The sequence below is a fragment of the Serinus canaria genome, chromosome 3, assembly GCF_022539315.1.
Source record: "Serinus canaria isolate serCan28SL12 chromosome 3, serCan2020, whole genome shotgun sequence".
Lineage (NCBI taxonomy): Eukaryota > Metazoa > Chordata > Aves > Passeriformes > Fringillidae > Serinus > Serinus canaria.
This window is the reverse complement of record NC_066316.1, coordinates 47,066,091-47,081,470: the sequence shown is the minus strand read 5'-3', so window position 1 is coordinate 47,081,470 and position 15,380 is coordinate 47,066,091. Positions and strand designations below refer to the sequence as shown.

Sequence of the window (15,380 nt, the reverse complement as noted above, 5' to 3'; positions counted from 1 at the left end):
ATTAATTATTTTTTCCTTCCAGATATCTTCATTTTCACTGAGTAGTTTATTCCACTTCAGTTCTCTAATTGGAAGTTCACAGATAAGTCTTAGAGAAGAACAAATTTGACTGTCAAATTCAAGCTCTTTGTAACCCATATAATTGAATCCTAGGCTTTTGAGACGATTGGTTGATTTATTTATTTTATTGTCAATGGAATTTCCTGCTAACTGCAACAGGCGGTTAGCTCCTCCTTCCTAAATGAAAAAAGGAATGCAATGTCATTTTATGAGATGTTCAACAGATTTGGTGGCAGAGAAAGATTTTGTTGTTTGTGTTCAAAAAAATATGCCCATCTTTAGTTACATTGGAGCAGAGGGGAACTGATGTTGCCTTATACTCTGTTCTGATATATCAAAAATGTGCAAAGAATAGAGAAGGAAGTATTGTGACTCGCCTGCACTGATTGTTTAGCCAGCTGAAAGATGTCTCATCTTTCCTCATTAGTTTTTATAGACTGAACTTTCCCTTCTTTTAAGGCTTTTGTCCAGGGTACCTATAGCATAAGCCCCTCAAAACTCTCATTTACCGTGGGCAAATCTCAGAAGGAGAATGAATTTCTCTCTTAAATCTTTTGATAGTGGTTTATGCATGTGTTGAGTTACTGAAAGCTGTGTGTATCTCTTGAGGACTGAACATGATTCAGTATTTCTGCCCTAATGGAATGACTTGGCACCTTTTCTCTAAAGTTGTTTTCCTAAGCCATCTTTGCACTTTGAGCCAACAGCTTGGTTGCCTCTCTCTGCTGTTCTGGTAGGATTTGAACCAAATTCCTGCTAACTTCAGTGAGGGATCTCTATTCACTCACAGTAGATAATTCTCAAGACTTTTGCCCTTGCTCCTGATTTTTGTCCCGGTTGACTTTAACAGAAGCTGTGAAACTGCTTGCCTTCAAGGGAAAAGGATCATCTGCAGAAATGAAAGTTCATGTTAGAACAAAACTCAGTCTTCTTTTTTTTTTTCTTGTGGGCAAGAATAAAACTGAGGTTAACTGGGGTGAAAGACTTTGGGCTGTAATTGACAAAAGGGAAAAACAAACAAAGAAAAGTATCAGACAATGTCTAGAGATAGGATATGTGTTTACGCAGATTTTTTTTGCCAATGGACCTCTCTATTATTCTGAAATGACCAGCTTTTGAGACGTGCAAAGATGATTCTGTTTTCAAGCCCTTTCTTTCCCAAATGGTTTGAGTTTCAGTGCCATTAGTGTGATTTGTATTTGTATCTGCATATTTGGAACCTCAACTTAAAATTAACCGGCTCATTTTATATAGGCCATGAAGCACAGATGATTATCCATATATTAAAAATATACTTTTAGGTAGCCCACTGCCTTATACTTACTCTAGGAAAGTAATTGAAAGTTCAAGTCCCTGAACTAAACATTTCCGCTTTGAAGTTGAAGTCCTTGGGCAATAATTCTTTTGGTTTTGTTTGCTTTTTAATCTTATTTATTTATTTTTCAGTCTCACAGCCAAGTTGTTACTAGGCAGTTTTTAATGAAACAATGTGATCATTTTGTAAACAAAACAAAAACAAGTTAGAATCTAAGCAATGAGAGAATATGAAAATGAAGGCTGAATGTCTGGAGTGTTCTAAGTTTTTAAGTAATCCTTTCAAGTCAGCTGTGCCCACAGCATACAAATAATATTTAAAGTGCATATATCATAAGTTATTGTTTTCCTTTTTAGGAAAAGACCACTTTTTAAAAACAGCTTTTATAGCTATCGTGTTTATGACTACCATAACTGGTGTTGATTTAAAGATTCTCATTTTAAAGATTGATTTGAGGATTCTGTTCTCCAGGTTCTCCTTTTTTAAATTATTCTACCAGGAAATGGAAACTTGGGTTTCATACCCTTAACAAAACTAAACCCTAAAGATGAACCACAAAGGAGTGAGGAGCAGAAAGGTCAGCATCCCAAGGCAGATAGCCCTGTGTCATTGTTGTGCTCTTAATTGTGTGTCCTGTTTGTTTGTTCTTAAGACACAAATAAACAAACAAAAGCCTTGCCAAGCCAGTAGGTGACCTGGTTCTTTGCCACTATGGAGTAATTAGTAGCTTTCAGTCTCACTACTGTGACCCCCATCTCAAAATAAAATATGTGTGTTCTTTATTTGCTAATGTTGGTATGCAGTTGAAACTGTTTTTCTTTTCACTCAGATGTATCAAAGCTATAAAAAGCCTAATGAATTTCTTACAAATTTATTTCTGAATATTTACGTTTCATCTCTGTTGCAATGAAAGCAGTTCACATTAACACTAGACAAGCTTTCATTGCCTTGTGCCAAGAATTGGGATGTAAAGCAGGTGCAGATTACAAATGGGTCCCTTTCTTGATTGTAGATAAGGCCCTATTTGTCCTCAGGAGTCAGAAAGTCCAGGGGAAAAGAGGACTTCAAAATTGTATCACATTCTTTCTTTACACTGAGGTGCCTTTTATGCTTCCTAAAGATAGAAGATCATTTGATAACTTTTGGGGGCTGACATTCTCAGTTCATCTAAAATAGGGCTGCCTCAGAGCCCTTGCTGGTATGGCACCAGCCCAGCTTGGAGAGCCACTCACGAGGAGAAGTCAGTGTGTTCAGTGTGTCAGTCAGTTTCTTTCCTGTGCTCTCTGCTAAAGACCACTAATTGTACCACTTGCCATGTTACACGCCCGGGGAAATGGAAGAGGAAGCACCAGGGAGCTTGACAGAAGTGTGTGTCATATGTGTGCTGACACTGACACAAACCACTAATTAAATTCACTGACAGTTTCTGTAGATGCAAGTTGAATGAAGTTGTAATTATCTCTGAACCAAACTGGTTTGTTGGTCTCATCTTCTGTATTTTGGTTTCAAACGGCGGGTAATGCTCACCCGTGCAGAGAACTTCAAGGTAGTGTAGCTGGCCTTCATTTGAAAGGTGCCACAGTGAGCTGTGCCATCCTTGCCTGACATCACCCCACCTACCAGATGTGCCTTAGCAGCCTCAGGAGAGAGGCCATAATATTTATGAGTGGAGAGAACAAAAGCAGCGTTTCCCTCCAGCAATATGGCCCACACATGGGCACGGGGTGGCTGGAGAGCTGTTTTACATCCCTGCCCTCCCAACACTTGTGTTCCCAAGATCATTACATTACCATCAGGAAACTGGCACTCCATTTGGTTTCTCTGAGGAGAGTGGCAGCAGTGGTGTAGACCTGTAGGTGTGCTGTGCACATCTGCATCTGCCGTGAGGCTGATGCTGGGTACAATTCCCACCTGTGTTCCTCTCTTTTCTGTCTTCTGCAGATCCATTTTTTAACAGATGGCAGTGCATGGAGTCCACACAGCAATAGCTCTAGCTGGACTGAGATAATAATTTCTTGCTCCTGTACTTTCTTTTTTTAAAACAAGTGGTTAAATAGGGATAAAAGTTGAAAGGCTGTGCAGAATTGGGTTTGTGTTTGCTACAGGCATCAAAGGCAGAGTAACAGATGATAATGGACTTGGAGCTGTATTCATTTCAGTCTCAGAGGTGCTGAAGCTGTTGAATCAGGATTGTGTTACCCATGGTACAAACCTGACTCTGACAAATAAGTCTGATATAATTATCTCTGACTCATGACAGTCATTATTGTGTTGGGTAAGTGTGAAGAATAGGAAGAAAAGAAATAATGAAAGTGTAACTTCTGTAACACCAATTACCTCAAGAGTAAATCTAAGCATAAGTACAGCAAATCCACATTATTCAGGGTTATACTGTATTTCAGTATGTGGATGCTTTCTAAATGCAGCTATTTTTAACTGATTTTTATTCATAGTACTGATGGATTCTTAAAATTTTTAACCATTGGTTAATATTATTATTGCTCATAATATAGGACTGTTGGCATAAACAGAAAAAAAAGTCCTTCTTTTGGTATTTTCAGTTTAATTTGTTCGAAATCAGCTCAGAGTCAATGTATGGAATCAGCATTGGGTATCATAGAGAGTATGGTAGGATGAGGTTTGTTTTACTTTAAACAGTAGTATTTAATTTGAAGCAGTGTGAATATTTTGAAGTGTTAGCCCTGTTTTTTGCTGTTATCCCAGAACTCACCATTTTTGGTAAAGTTTCTTTTCCATTAAAGGCTAAAGGATAGAAGAAGTTTTTTCTGTGTTTTAGCTCTTCTTGGAGAACTTGCTGCTGCCTCCAGGCTCTGCATGCTCTTTCAAGTAACAGAGGGGAGCTGCTGCAGAGTGTGGCTGTGAATGAATGCAGAGCTTTCATCTTTGCTCCAAAGAATCTAGTGACCCAATTTCTGTTAAGATTTTCTGAAAGGCGCTGATGTGCCTCCTTGTATTGGGTGGTGTATTTATTATTACTACGCAAATTCCTGTAATGCTGTTAGTGCTTAGTAACAGTTATGATGAAAAAGAGCCTATAAAAAGACATGCTTCAAAATGGTAATGGTGAATTCCCACGCTGTGTGCCTGTCACAGGGACCTGTCCTGGGAGGTATTGGCTGCCCTCCTTTTCCACTGATCACAGGGACAGTGTCCAGCACCTCTGGGTGAAAGCTGGTAGCAGAAGAATTACAGCATATTTTGTTATGATCTTTGCCCTCTATCTATGCATAAGAGCAGGAATTCTCATGTGTACAGTAATACAAAAACCTTCATGAGAGAAATGGAAATTGTCATTACAGTTCCCATGACACAACCCAAAGTAAGGTCAGTGCTGGGGAGTGATAATAGCAAAGCATGAGATCATTGATGTGTTTATATTTGGTTTTGTGGTACACTTACGGATTTTCTTACCTATTTTTTTCTGAAATTTTCCAGAACACTTCAGAATTTGCAGGAGAAACAGCTGCAAATTATTCAGAATAAAACTGTGTCATGTCTTTGAGTATTATTTACCACACAAGAGCCACCTGTGTTGTTATCAGATACAGCTTGGCTAGGTGTCCGTCCCTCGCAGGACTAAACATTGTCACCACAGGATTGTACTGAGCAGCTGGCAGGAATGTAGCCCAAGTAAACCTCCTGCTCACTGCCAGCAGGAGTTTCTCCTGTAGTTAGGCTGTTGCAAAGTCTCTGAGAAAATCTTCCTTCTGTCATGACTCAGAGCTTACAGTAACACCCAAGCAGTGGCTGCAGTTGGGCGTGTTCGTAACCACTTCTGTTTGCATGCATTCAGACAAGCCCTGTTGACTTACTTTATTGCAAAATGTTTAGCCATGTGTTTGAATAGGATGGGAGATGGGAAGGCAAATTAATTTAATATTTATTCTAACCATACTAGTTCACTTTTTTTGTACTCTTCTTGCCTTTTGGCAGCCGCCTATTTTTTCTGCTTCCTACCTAGAGGGTGAGGGGGTGGTACTAGCTTTTTCCTGTTCTCCATGCATCAGCCAGCAGGAGATGCTATAATCCATAACGTGGTTTCCCTGCCCCCAAGCCTATTAAATTAGAACAAAGCTTTGCTCAGTTCAAGAATTAGGAATTTCAAAATCCATGTGTTTCACTGCCCTATTTGGCAGACGCAGGCTGAATAAACTTTCCTTGTGGTACAACAGAAAATTTTAATTGCCCTCTCATTGGTTTCCACTTGTGCCCCTTCCCCAATGCTGGTGTTTCCTTCCTCATGCTTTGGATGGTAACATTAACAGCCTGATTGTTTGAAGATACTATAAGAATGTAATTTAAGTTACTGCAGCCTTCACTAAAGGGTTCTCATTTTTCCTTTGTTTCTCTGATATGAGTTTTACTGTTTCATGTATTGCTGTTTCACCTTTGGTTTTCCAAGAAGTCGAAAGTTGAATTTCCAGTGCCAGTAGAGTACTCCATTCATTAATAGTACAGCCTATGCCAAAGTATAGGAATCCTCCCTGAATCTTCTTAGTCTTGCCAAAACATAAGATTCAGTTGAGAGAGTCTTGTTAAAGGCTTTTAATTCCATGTATTGAGAAGTCCGTGGGAGAATTGGAAAAGAATGTTGCATTGTAACACAAAATAATGTAGTACAGAGCTTCATTCTGCGACATATACCTATGACAAGTGGTACATGAGTACAGTTGTAATGTCATTAAAATTAATTATGCTAATCAGTGAGAGAAGCACTTTGCCATGAGGAAATGTGTCTGGCTTGCAGATAAAAATGTCAGCAATGTGCTTCTCAAAAGTCAACTAAAACCTGGAAACAGTTAACAGCTAGGAATTTGCCTAAGCAGCTATTCTTGTATCAAGACAGACCTCCTGGGAGAATTAAACTTTTATGCTCTCGTTACTTTTGACAAATATTTCCCACTAATTTCTGCAAGCAGTGTCGTCACCAGCTAATGTGTAATATATCTCTCACCAAAGTAGCCATTGGATGCTCCCTTGATTTTCTTAGAAGTAATCACAGACCAAACCCAGACGTGGTTACCTATGGGGTCTGACACTGCACATTCTAGACTTGCACAGCCTTTGCGATTCATGTTCTTGGAAAAAAATATATTGATGGCCTCTGTTAATTTTCTTTAAAATTTTGGAGGCCGTTGTGTGTAACTTCGGGATACGATACAGATTATCACTTCTTAGTTTCATGCAGTTTTCTTAAACAGCCTCTGCAAGGATTAGAGGTCTGTGAAGCTTTCTTAATGAAACCCGAAACCTTTAAAACTCAAGTTGCAAAGCCCCAAACTTAGATCAGTTTCACTCATGGCCATGAACTTTTAAGGGAATCTGGGATACATTTCAAGGAAGTTGCTGTCATGTTTCACTTGATGTGGGCTTGTATGTTATTGAAACTGGAGAACACTAGCTGGTTTTATCTGAAGCTTAGAATTTTCCATAGGGCTTTACATCAGAGTTTTGGGGCTGAAGTAATTCAAGGGTAAGAACCCAGCTACAGCACACTAGCCCATCTAGTTTACATGACCACTCAGGAGTAGAAAAGCTGTGTACGGTCACTACTAAAAAGGTGATTTGAGATATTGAAAAGGGCTGTTTGACTGGGGAGGCCTCATTAAAATTAGCCAGCCATCAAAGGAAATAGATGTTTAGTCCAGCTAAGATTTCACAATGTGATTGATTTGCAGTAAGTCCAGATTAGCAGGCCACTTACAGTGTGGTCCTGAAAAGGAGAATCTTCCCTGGCTTAAAGAGAGTGCTGTTGTGGTATGCCTATGCTACTGCTTTCCACCCCTGGATAGCAGTGTTCCCAATAAGCAGTAATCTTGGTCCTTGTTTCCATGTGCTCCGAGAAGAAATATCCAAATTCTGGATTTTTTGTGAGGTTTGTGATAAGGTGTGGTTGGTAAAAGGCGTGCCAACTTACTTGAACATCTCAGAGTCTGTTTCTTAGGAAAGGAGATCAAAGCCCAGCCTAGGCAGAGAACTTTAAATTCACTCTACAATACTTCATAAAGCCACCACTTCTGGACCAGCATTTCTCTTTCCAGTTCTTATTTATGTCCTTTTCTAGCACTGAAACTGAGGGGAAAGATCAAAAAAAAGTATCTATGTTCACCAAGTTAAAAAACTTTTAAGCAAGGTTTATTTTCCTTTCAAATTAGCCATTTATAAAGGGAAATTCTCCAGGGATTTTTGTCAAAAGAATTAAAAAAGAGAAAATAAAAAAAGCCTGGTAAAGGATTTAAGTTACATTTCCTATAGACACAGCCTCCACTCTAGTGGTGATGTTTGAGGGTCACTCTTCGTCCTGGCTTTGCAGAGATTCTCTGTATTTTTTTCTTTCACTGAAATTCCATAGACAGTAATTAAGGAACTGGAGGCCAGCAAGAGGTCAGCAAGCCTTCGTCAGTGAAAACAGGGATTGTTTGCCATGTACAACACTCCCTTTTTTCCTCGTGGTGAATAGAAGATTTGCTTAGAGCTGATGACTTATGCCTTTCTTGCAAGTTATGCAGCTAGCGAGTAACTGGGGGAATCAATCAGTGAGCAGAAAACAGCTAATTGAGTCCAGCATCACACTTTTTTCTTCTTTACATATTCAGCGCTGGAATCTGAGCCAGTTTGGTGTCTGATAATGTAACTCGAGAGAAGAGGCATTTTGTGTGCAGGACTCAGAGCAAATTCAATACTTAAGAAGAAGTGTCTGCTCCTAAATTTTAGGGTTACAAAGCTGACAGCGGTTGAGGACTCGGGGGAAATACTCGAAACTGAGCTTTAGGCCTATAAATGCCGAAGCTGGTAAGTCACTGAGCGTGTAGCATGATGTGGAGAGGATGTGCCTCCTGTTTCAGAGAGGGAGAAAGAGAAAAGGCTTTTGTGGTTATTCTTAGGCACAGCGCAGCATGCATAGCTTTTCTCAGCTTTCCTTTTCCTTTCCTTGGGCTTTTAAGTTCTTTTCTGTTCTATTTTCCTGTCTCTGACTTTATCCAGGCATCTTTAATAAAAAACTTTTTAAAGTTAGAATGGTTGGGATTTTTGGCAGATGGAAAGCCTGTTAGAAAGAAGGACACGTGTAGCCACATCTCCTAAAGGGAACAGCAAAGTCTCTTTTAAAACCACATTTACTGTAGAGCTTGTAGTTCTGAGGTGAGCTAGCCAGGGCTGGGGGATGTGATGTGTCTGTGAATCTAAATGTGTTCTTTTGCCCCACTTTGCTGACCAAGAATTGTCTGATAGCAAAAAAGAATTGCAGCTTAAGTTTATGCAGGTATTAAAAGATTTCCTTTTTTCTTAGATGGAAGGTTTCTTAGAGATTTCAGTTTGGGGCTGAACTATTACTGGGCATAAAGTGAACTGTAAAATTTTAACATCTCTCTAAATGGCTTCACACGGCTCATGTAAAAGTCTTATATGTTTGGGGATTTTTCTGGAGCTGAAGCAAATTAATCAGTTGTGATAGCTTTAATTGGATGTTGTCCTAGTGTTTCTGACACATTTTTATTGGGATATGGCTACCAAGCTTTGCCTGTTTTTAAGGGCTGCTGCTATAACTCTGAAGTGTTTCCAAACATAGTCCTGTCAAAAGCTAGCTACTTACTTCTGGTTTACATTTTGCCATTTAATTCCAAGAACACTAATAAATGTTAGTTCTCTCTCTCTCACTCTCCCTTTCTCTCTGTGAAGCACTAATTCAAAGAGGGAGGTTAAGATTGTTATTTCTGTGGCCTGTGAAATGGGCTGGATGTTAGAGAGCAGCAGAGCAAGGCATGTGCCCTGCCTGCCGAGCAAGCAGCAGCAAAGAGCCTGTGTGAGAAAAGCAGGAGAGAAAGCAGGAAGGGTGCAAGGAGCAGAACTGTAAAGAGCTCCTAGAATGTCAATGTGCTAATTTCCTATTTGTTCCTGAACCTAAATCTCTTTACTTTGATCTTACATATGAGGCGATGCAAAGCGTGGCCTTTGGGGGTGCACAAATCGGGAGTTTTCCAAGGTGAAGGGAAGCGGAGGTGGCAGAGGAGATTTATTTCTTCTGGAGTTAAGAGCATCTTCATTGTTTGTGACCACATTTATTTGCAGTGGATAGCTGAGCAGTGGGTATGGGCCTTGGCCTCCCTGTAGTTTTCCAGCCGTGTGGTACGTGGTGGCTGCAGTCCTCTGCATGCAGTTCTTGGTATTTCCAGATGCTGTTAATATATTCCCTGTTTCCCTGCAGTCCTTCGCGCGTTTGTGCAGCCAAGCTCTCCGAGCTGGCGGGTTTCCGCACCGTGAGAGCATCCCAGATGCGGGATGCACTTGCTCCAAGGCGCGGGAAGGGCGGCCCCGCCCAGCAAGCCCCGCCAAGGGGCCCCGCGGGCTGCGCCGCGTCCCCGGCAGCCCGGCCGAGCCCTGCGCTCGCTTTCAACCAGCGCGAGTTCTGTGCCTCGGCTTTGGCCAATTCGCTATGGTTTAGGGCTGTGGAGCCAGCTGTCTGCAATCTGATGTAATGTTGCCCTGGAAACCAGAAATGAAACACTTAAGCATTCACCACAGAATTACTACATACAGCATTAGCCAAAGTAATTAAAAGTTGAGCCATATGGGCTTTCGGATGGAAAAATTTGGAGCAGAGGAGATGGAAGTTAAGTTGTTCCTATTTGCAGTGCTGCAAATCTGTTTGTTGTCCCCTTGAGGGCACAGGGAGAGGCCTGCCTTGGCTGTGCACAGGGGGACAGGGAGCTGGAGGGGCTCTGGCTGTTTTACTGGCACATTAAGGACACCGAGGCTTGGCCTGGTGGAAGAGCCAGGTGCCAGGGCCAGGAGGCATTGGTGGACAGGCTCAGCATGGATTCCTGAAGTGCCAGAGAGCCTGTGTGTGGCTGAGCATCTTGCAGACTCATCCACTCCATAACAGACCACGTCTGCCCTTCTGCAGCACTGCAGCACACCAAAGTGCCTGTGAAGGGGAAAGAGAGCAAGAGGGGCAGCTGGCTACATCCAAGCCCTGTGCCAAAGCCTTGCTGCTAGAGCTGTCCAGGAAGCCATTTGCCCAGGCCACCATGCTTTGGGGACACTGGGGTAATTTTCCCACTTTTCTGAAGTCAGGGACAGCTACCAAAAAAAGCAATTTGGTCACCATGAAAGAGGGGAGGGTAGAGTGGGTTGGGGAAGTCAAAGCATGGAAGTTCAATGATTTCCAAGTATCTCAGTTATGGCCTGAATGCTTTACATTTCTGTTTTCTCTTTAATATTAGCTGTAAAAGAAAGCATTGTTTGAGCTGGAAAATTAAGCTCTGTTTCCCATGTGCCAAAGTGGAAACTTTTGATAATTCCAAGGCCTTTCTTAAAAAGTTGATTCAAAAACAGAAAATAAGTGAAGAGTAAGCCTTTTGAAAATGCATTCATTTTCAAGGAATTGGCATTATTTGACAATAAAGTTTCCTGAGCAGCACCACTGGTGTAGTTGCAATTTTTAGGCCTTTTTGCATAAACTTATTGTCAATCCTTTTTCACTGTAGAAGACTTCTCTGTCACATGCTGCCTGGTATGATAGGAAGTAGGATTCTGGAGGGAGACTGTCTTTGTCTTTCATCCACCCATAAAGCATGACCTGCTCTCACCTACCTGTGAAGCACGGGCGATAGAAAGGATCTGTCGCTGCTTGTGGAAGACCCTGGCTCAAAAAGGTGCTGAGAGTCCTGAAGCACTGGGGAAAAGCAGCTGGCACTTAATTGTGATTGGACTTTATTTATTTTGAAGTATGGTGAGCACCCTCTGTACCACCCACTCAGGATTGATTTCAGTACCTTGCGCTGAGGCTGTGTTTACACTTGCTCTTGCTGTGCTACTTGTGAATGCGAGTGTCAGATGTTTTAAAAGCTCTTTCTTTGTTGTTGTTGTTGAGTCCTCATGACCGTGAGGGGGCACAGTTCCTTATCAGATAGATATCAGTGGTGCAAAGCAGGACTAGCTGTTTATTTTTCAATGAAATCCTGGGTGAGAGGACCAGGTGTTAGCTGTTCTCTAAGTCTTACAGAGCTCAGAGTTTCAAAAACAGTAGTCTTGCAAACTGAGGGTGTACAAAAAGTAACGATGGAAAGCAATCTCCTACAGTAATTGCATTTAAAATAAACATATATTGAGTGCAGAATATGCATGATGGTTTCTTGCCAGGATGCACTTAATGGCCCAAGAAGTTGTGACTGAACTTCTTGATTAAAGTCAATAATCCATTCATCATCTTCTCTAAATGTGTCTGTCTTGTTTGACATATCACTAAGTTGTCCTAGGCATAATCTCTGAGTTAATACTCATGTTGTTGCTTAATTTACTTCATGTAAACAACCTGGTACTCTTTACAGTCCTATTTTTCCCGAAGGAAGTTTATTAATTACCTAGCCAGTCTGTAACCACAGTAAACACATTTGTGCAATTCTTGGATGATGTATTGATAATTCCTGCTGCCATATGTGGTCAGTTTGGTATTCTTCCTTATTTTGGAGTAATGCAGAGTTCGTGGGAAGCTGGTAATGGACAGTGCCCTTACAGAAATTTGTTGAAGTTTGCTCTGGTGTGGTTCTGGGGCCCTTGTGAGGTGCATGCCTGGGAGGTAGGCTTTCAGAGCTGCCCTGGCTCTGTCAGGCACTGTGTGCCTTTGGAAGCATTCCAGTGCAGCTGCTAATTGGTGTCCTGCCCCATGGCATCTGCGTTCAGTACCTCATCCTGGTATTTAAGTGCACTACAAAAGTAGAAAGCATTTTTATTTTTGGCCTCTCTTATTCATCCTCCAGATAGGCAGACAGAATTTTTGCTGGGAAGAGAAGGGGATAGCTTTTTTTTGTTTGTTTGTTTTTACTTGGCTTGCATCTCTTGGGGATCTTTATTTTTAAAAGTTTAATTAAGGAGAAGGAGAAAAAAGGATGAGCACACTGTGGAAACCCAGATAGCTGCACTGACAGGAAGTTGCATGAGGGTTTTTAGAGCTGACCATTAGGAATGCTGTGAATTGGCTGGGACTGTGAGTGCAAACAAAGTAAGGTATACGATCCATACCGCGCTCCAGCTGGAGCCTGTGCTGTGCGCAGGAATGTGCAGCGGCGCAGGATGCCAGGGCTGTCCTGGCCAAGCCGGAGAGCCCTGCTGGCCTCCTCTCCTCTCCCCTTCCCTGCCCTTCCCCCCGCCGCCTTCCACATTCTGAACTGATTAAAACAGAGGAAGTAGCACGTTGAACATTGGATCTGGCTCGAAAATCGAAGTTGTCTTCTCGTTCACAAGGAATGGATTGTTTCAGCTTGTTGTGTCACTGCTGCTGGAGAGAAGGGAATTTTTTTTTGTCTCTGTAATGTTTGATACTTGAGGGAAAACAGCTGGAACTGAGCATACTGGATCAGATGCAAAGCGAAACGGGATGCCGGGGAATATGGACTGCACTGTATATCTGAAAAGGTCAGAGTTTTCCCTTGGTCAGTGCTGGAGGAATGCTCTGTCCATCTTAATTCAAGCCTCAAGAGCCTTAAGGAGGAGTGTAAGGAACAGGGAGGAGGAAGGGAAGATTCTGTAGCTGTGGCTGCCTGTGAGTGAGGCAGATGAGGTCTCCTCCTTCCTTTCCTTCCCATCCCTTTCTTGTGCTGCTGTTTTTGATTTTCTGGGAAGACTGGGGGGGGGAAAGAGAAGTCGTCAGTGACAGCTTCAGTTTGGAAAAGCTGTTTATAACCAAGTTTAAATAGCGAGTTCTGAGATGCCAGACAGACCAGGGATTGACTAAACCACGGGAGCATAACTGGTATGGTAAGAAGAACCCTGGAAAAGAGCCCTGCCTGAAACATACTGGAAGAGGACGTGGAAGTAGTTATTACACAATGCATATGAAGAAAGACGAGGGCAGGAATGCATTTCGGTGCCTAGGATCTTACGTTGCACAGATTTAGAAATCAAAATGGTATGTCATGCTTTCAGAAAAAGAAAAAGAAAAAAAAGGAAAACAAGAAAACCCTCAGTAATTTAAATGTTTCTCTCTGACTCGAGCTGAAAATATAACACCAGTTACAGAGCTGCATTGACACAACGCAGCAGATGAGCTGGGCTAACTTGACTTGAAGGAGCAAGACATGGAACTGCCGCTTTATTAATATTCCCTTTGTTTCTTTGCCAGTCAAGAGAACAATCCGATGATGAAACAGAGGAGTCGGTGAAGTTTAAGAGGTTGCACAAGCTGGTGAATTCTACTCGCAGAGTCAGGAAGAAACTCATCAGAGTTGAAGAAATGAAAAAACCCAGCACAGAAGGTAAAAAGCAACGTGGTTAAAACTGTTTGTGTGAATTCATGTTTCTGTTGACAGGAACAGAAAGTGGAGGATAGGGGGAGGGAGGGGTGGAGTATTCATAAGGGATGGTAGGAACAACTGCGTTTTCTATTGTGCATGCCTAAAGTTACTGAATTTTTAGGCTTTAGAAGGAGGAAAGTGACAGCCTAGAATGTGGTTACTGCTGATCTGGTATTCTCAGAGCAGCGCTGGAGAGCCCCTCATTAAGAGATTAGAAGTTGGCTTGTTTTATGCCCCATGCTGGGGAGGGAATGAGCCTGGGAGCAATCCCAGCCAGCTGCCCCACAAGCTCAGCAAGGAGGTAAGTGGAGCTATTACCACACTGCTCCCTCCTCCCAGGCCCTGGGTGGCACACAGGTGAAAGCTCCTGCTCGTTTTGGGAGGGTAGCAGCTGGCTGGTGGTACAGTTGAACCACATGGCATCACCCTGTGGCAAAAATACAGAAACTCTATCAGTCATTCTTGTGGGATAGAGGCTGCATCGTGACTTCTACTTCCAGGGGTGTCTGTCTGCAATTTGGCTTCTAAATGATCCCTGCTCCCTACAGAAAGGGGGAGAGAAGGGAGGAGGAGGAGGAGAAGGGTGGGGAAAGGGAAGCAGAGTTCAGGCCCTGGGAACACGATGCTGCAGAATTAACTCCGGATGACCTGCGTGCACGTGTGAGCACTCAGATTTAATGGAGCCTGATCCTCAGGAGCCTCTCTGCACAGCCATGCTTGAGTCCTCACTGGAATTGTGGGCACCTCTCTATGTTGGTGGCCTTTCCGGCATCATATGTCAATTCCCCTCAGCTCTGCAGTGAGCTGAGCAGCCTGATGATTCTTCCCTAGTGCATTTAAGGAGAACACGTGCATCTTGCGTATGTGGCAGGAAGCTGCTGGCAGATCTGTGATCTAGCCTGCCTCTCTTACATTATGGTTGGTGTTACTGGCTGGTGTGAAATGCACAGCCTGTCTAGAGCTCTGGAATGGGCAGCTCTCTCTGTCTGGAAAGGTTTTATCACCTCATATGGTGAGCATAAAGCCCAGATACCTTGGAAACAGATGAGGATTTTGAGATGGGACAAACAAAATAGCACTGGTTATCCACTGCTCTGGGGAAAGATGGCCCTTAGAGAAGCCTTTCCTACCTCCTCCTCCTCCTCCTCTCCCCAGGGGTCTGGGAAAAGCTGCAGGGAACAATCAGGGGGCGGCTCCAGGGGATGGGAGCAGACACAGGAGCAGGCAGCTCAGGGACTGCTGGGCATGCAGATGCCTTGCTGCAGTTGGACCAGATTTCTCTTCAGCATGTTACTTATCTGTCTTGCTCTCCATATCCTCTCTTACAGTGCTTTGCCTCCTTATTTCCTTTCTCTCCCTCAGTCTTTCACTGAAGTGTGCCACTCCTTCCAGGGCTTTTATTTCCTTAGAGTTTTTCCACCCCTGCCCCCTGCAGAAAAAGCACTGAACTAGCAACTCTATTTAAAAAAAAAGTTTGTTCTCCTTCCTTCTTTTCCCATCTGCTGTCTGTCTTCTCTAGCTCTAGGCTTCTCTGATTAACTATCCATAACTCTGAGTTTGTATTTTATCTATCATTCTTGAGTTTCATTGTATATTCACTCTTTAAAAATTTGATGGCAGAACCAATTATTGCTAAATAACAACATGGATAATTCTGCATAACTTCTGTCTAAACTGGAAGGCACCCTAAGTAG

At 42.5% G+C, this 15,380-nt stretch overlaps 1 protein-coding gene across 10 annotated transcripts in view; it reads left to right on the top strand.

Annotated features, from left to right (window-relative positions):
• The window catches only part of LOC103818534 (SAM and SH3 domain-containing protein 1), a 530,071-nt gene that overhangs the window by 484,782 nt on the left and 29,909 nt on the right, over nt 1-15,380 (top strand). For 8 of the 10 annotated variants that reach the window (XM_050973008.1, XM_050973007.1, XM_009092874.4 and 5 more), the window contains one exon: nt 13,515-13,647. In XM_050973008.1, the coding sequence (XP_050828965.1) occupies nt 13,515-13,647 (133 nt within the window). Of the gene's footprint in view, nt 1-12,555; nt 12,809-12,845; nt 13,302-13,514; nt 13,648-15,380 lie in introns of those variants that run through there. The other 2 variants (XM_030235973.2, XM_030235971.2) reach the window with 2 other exon arrangements.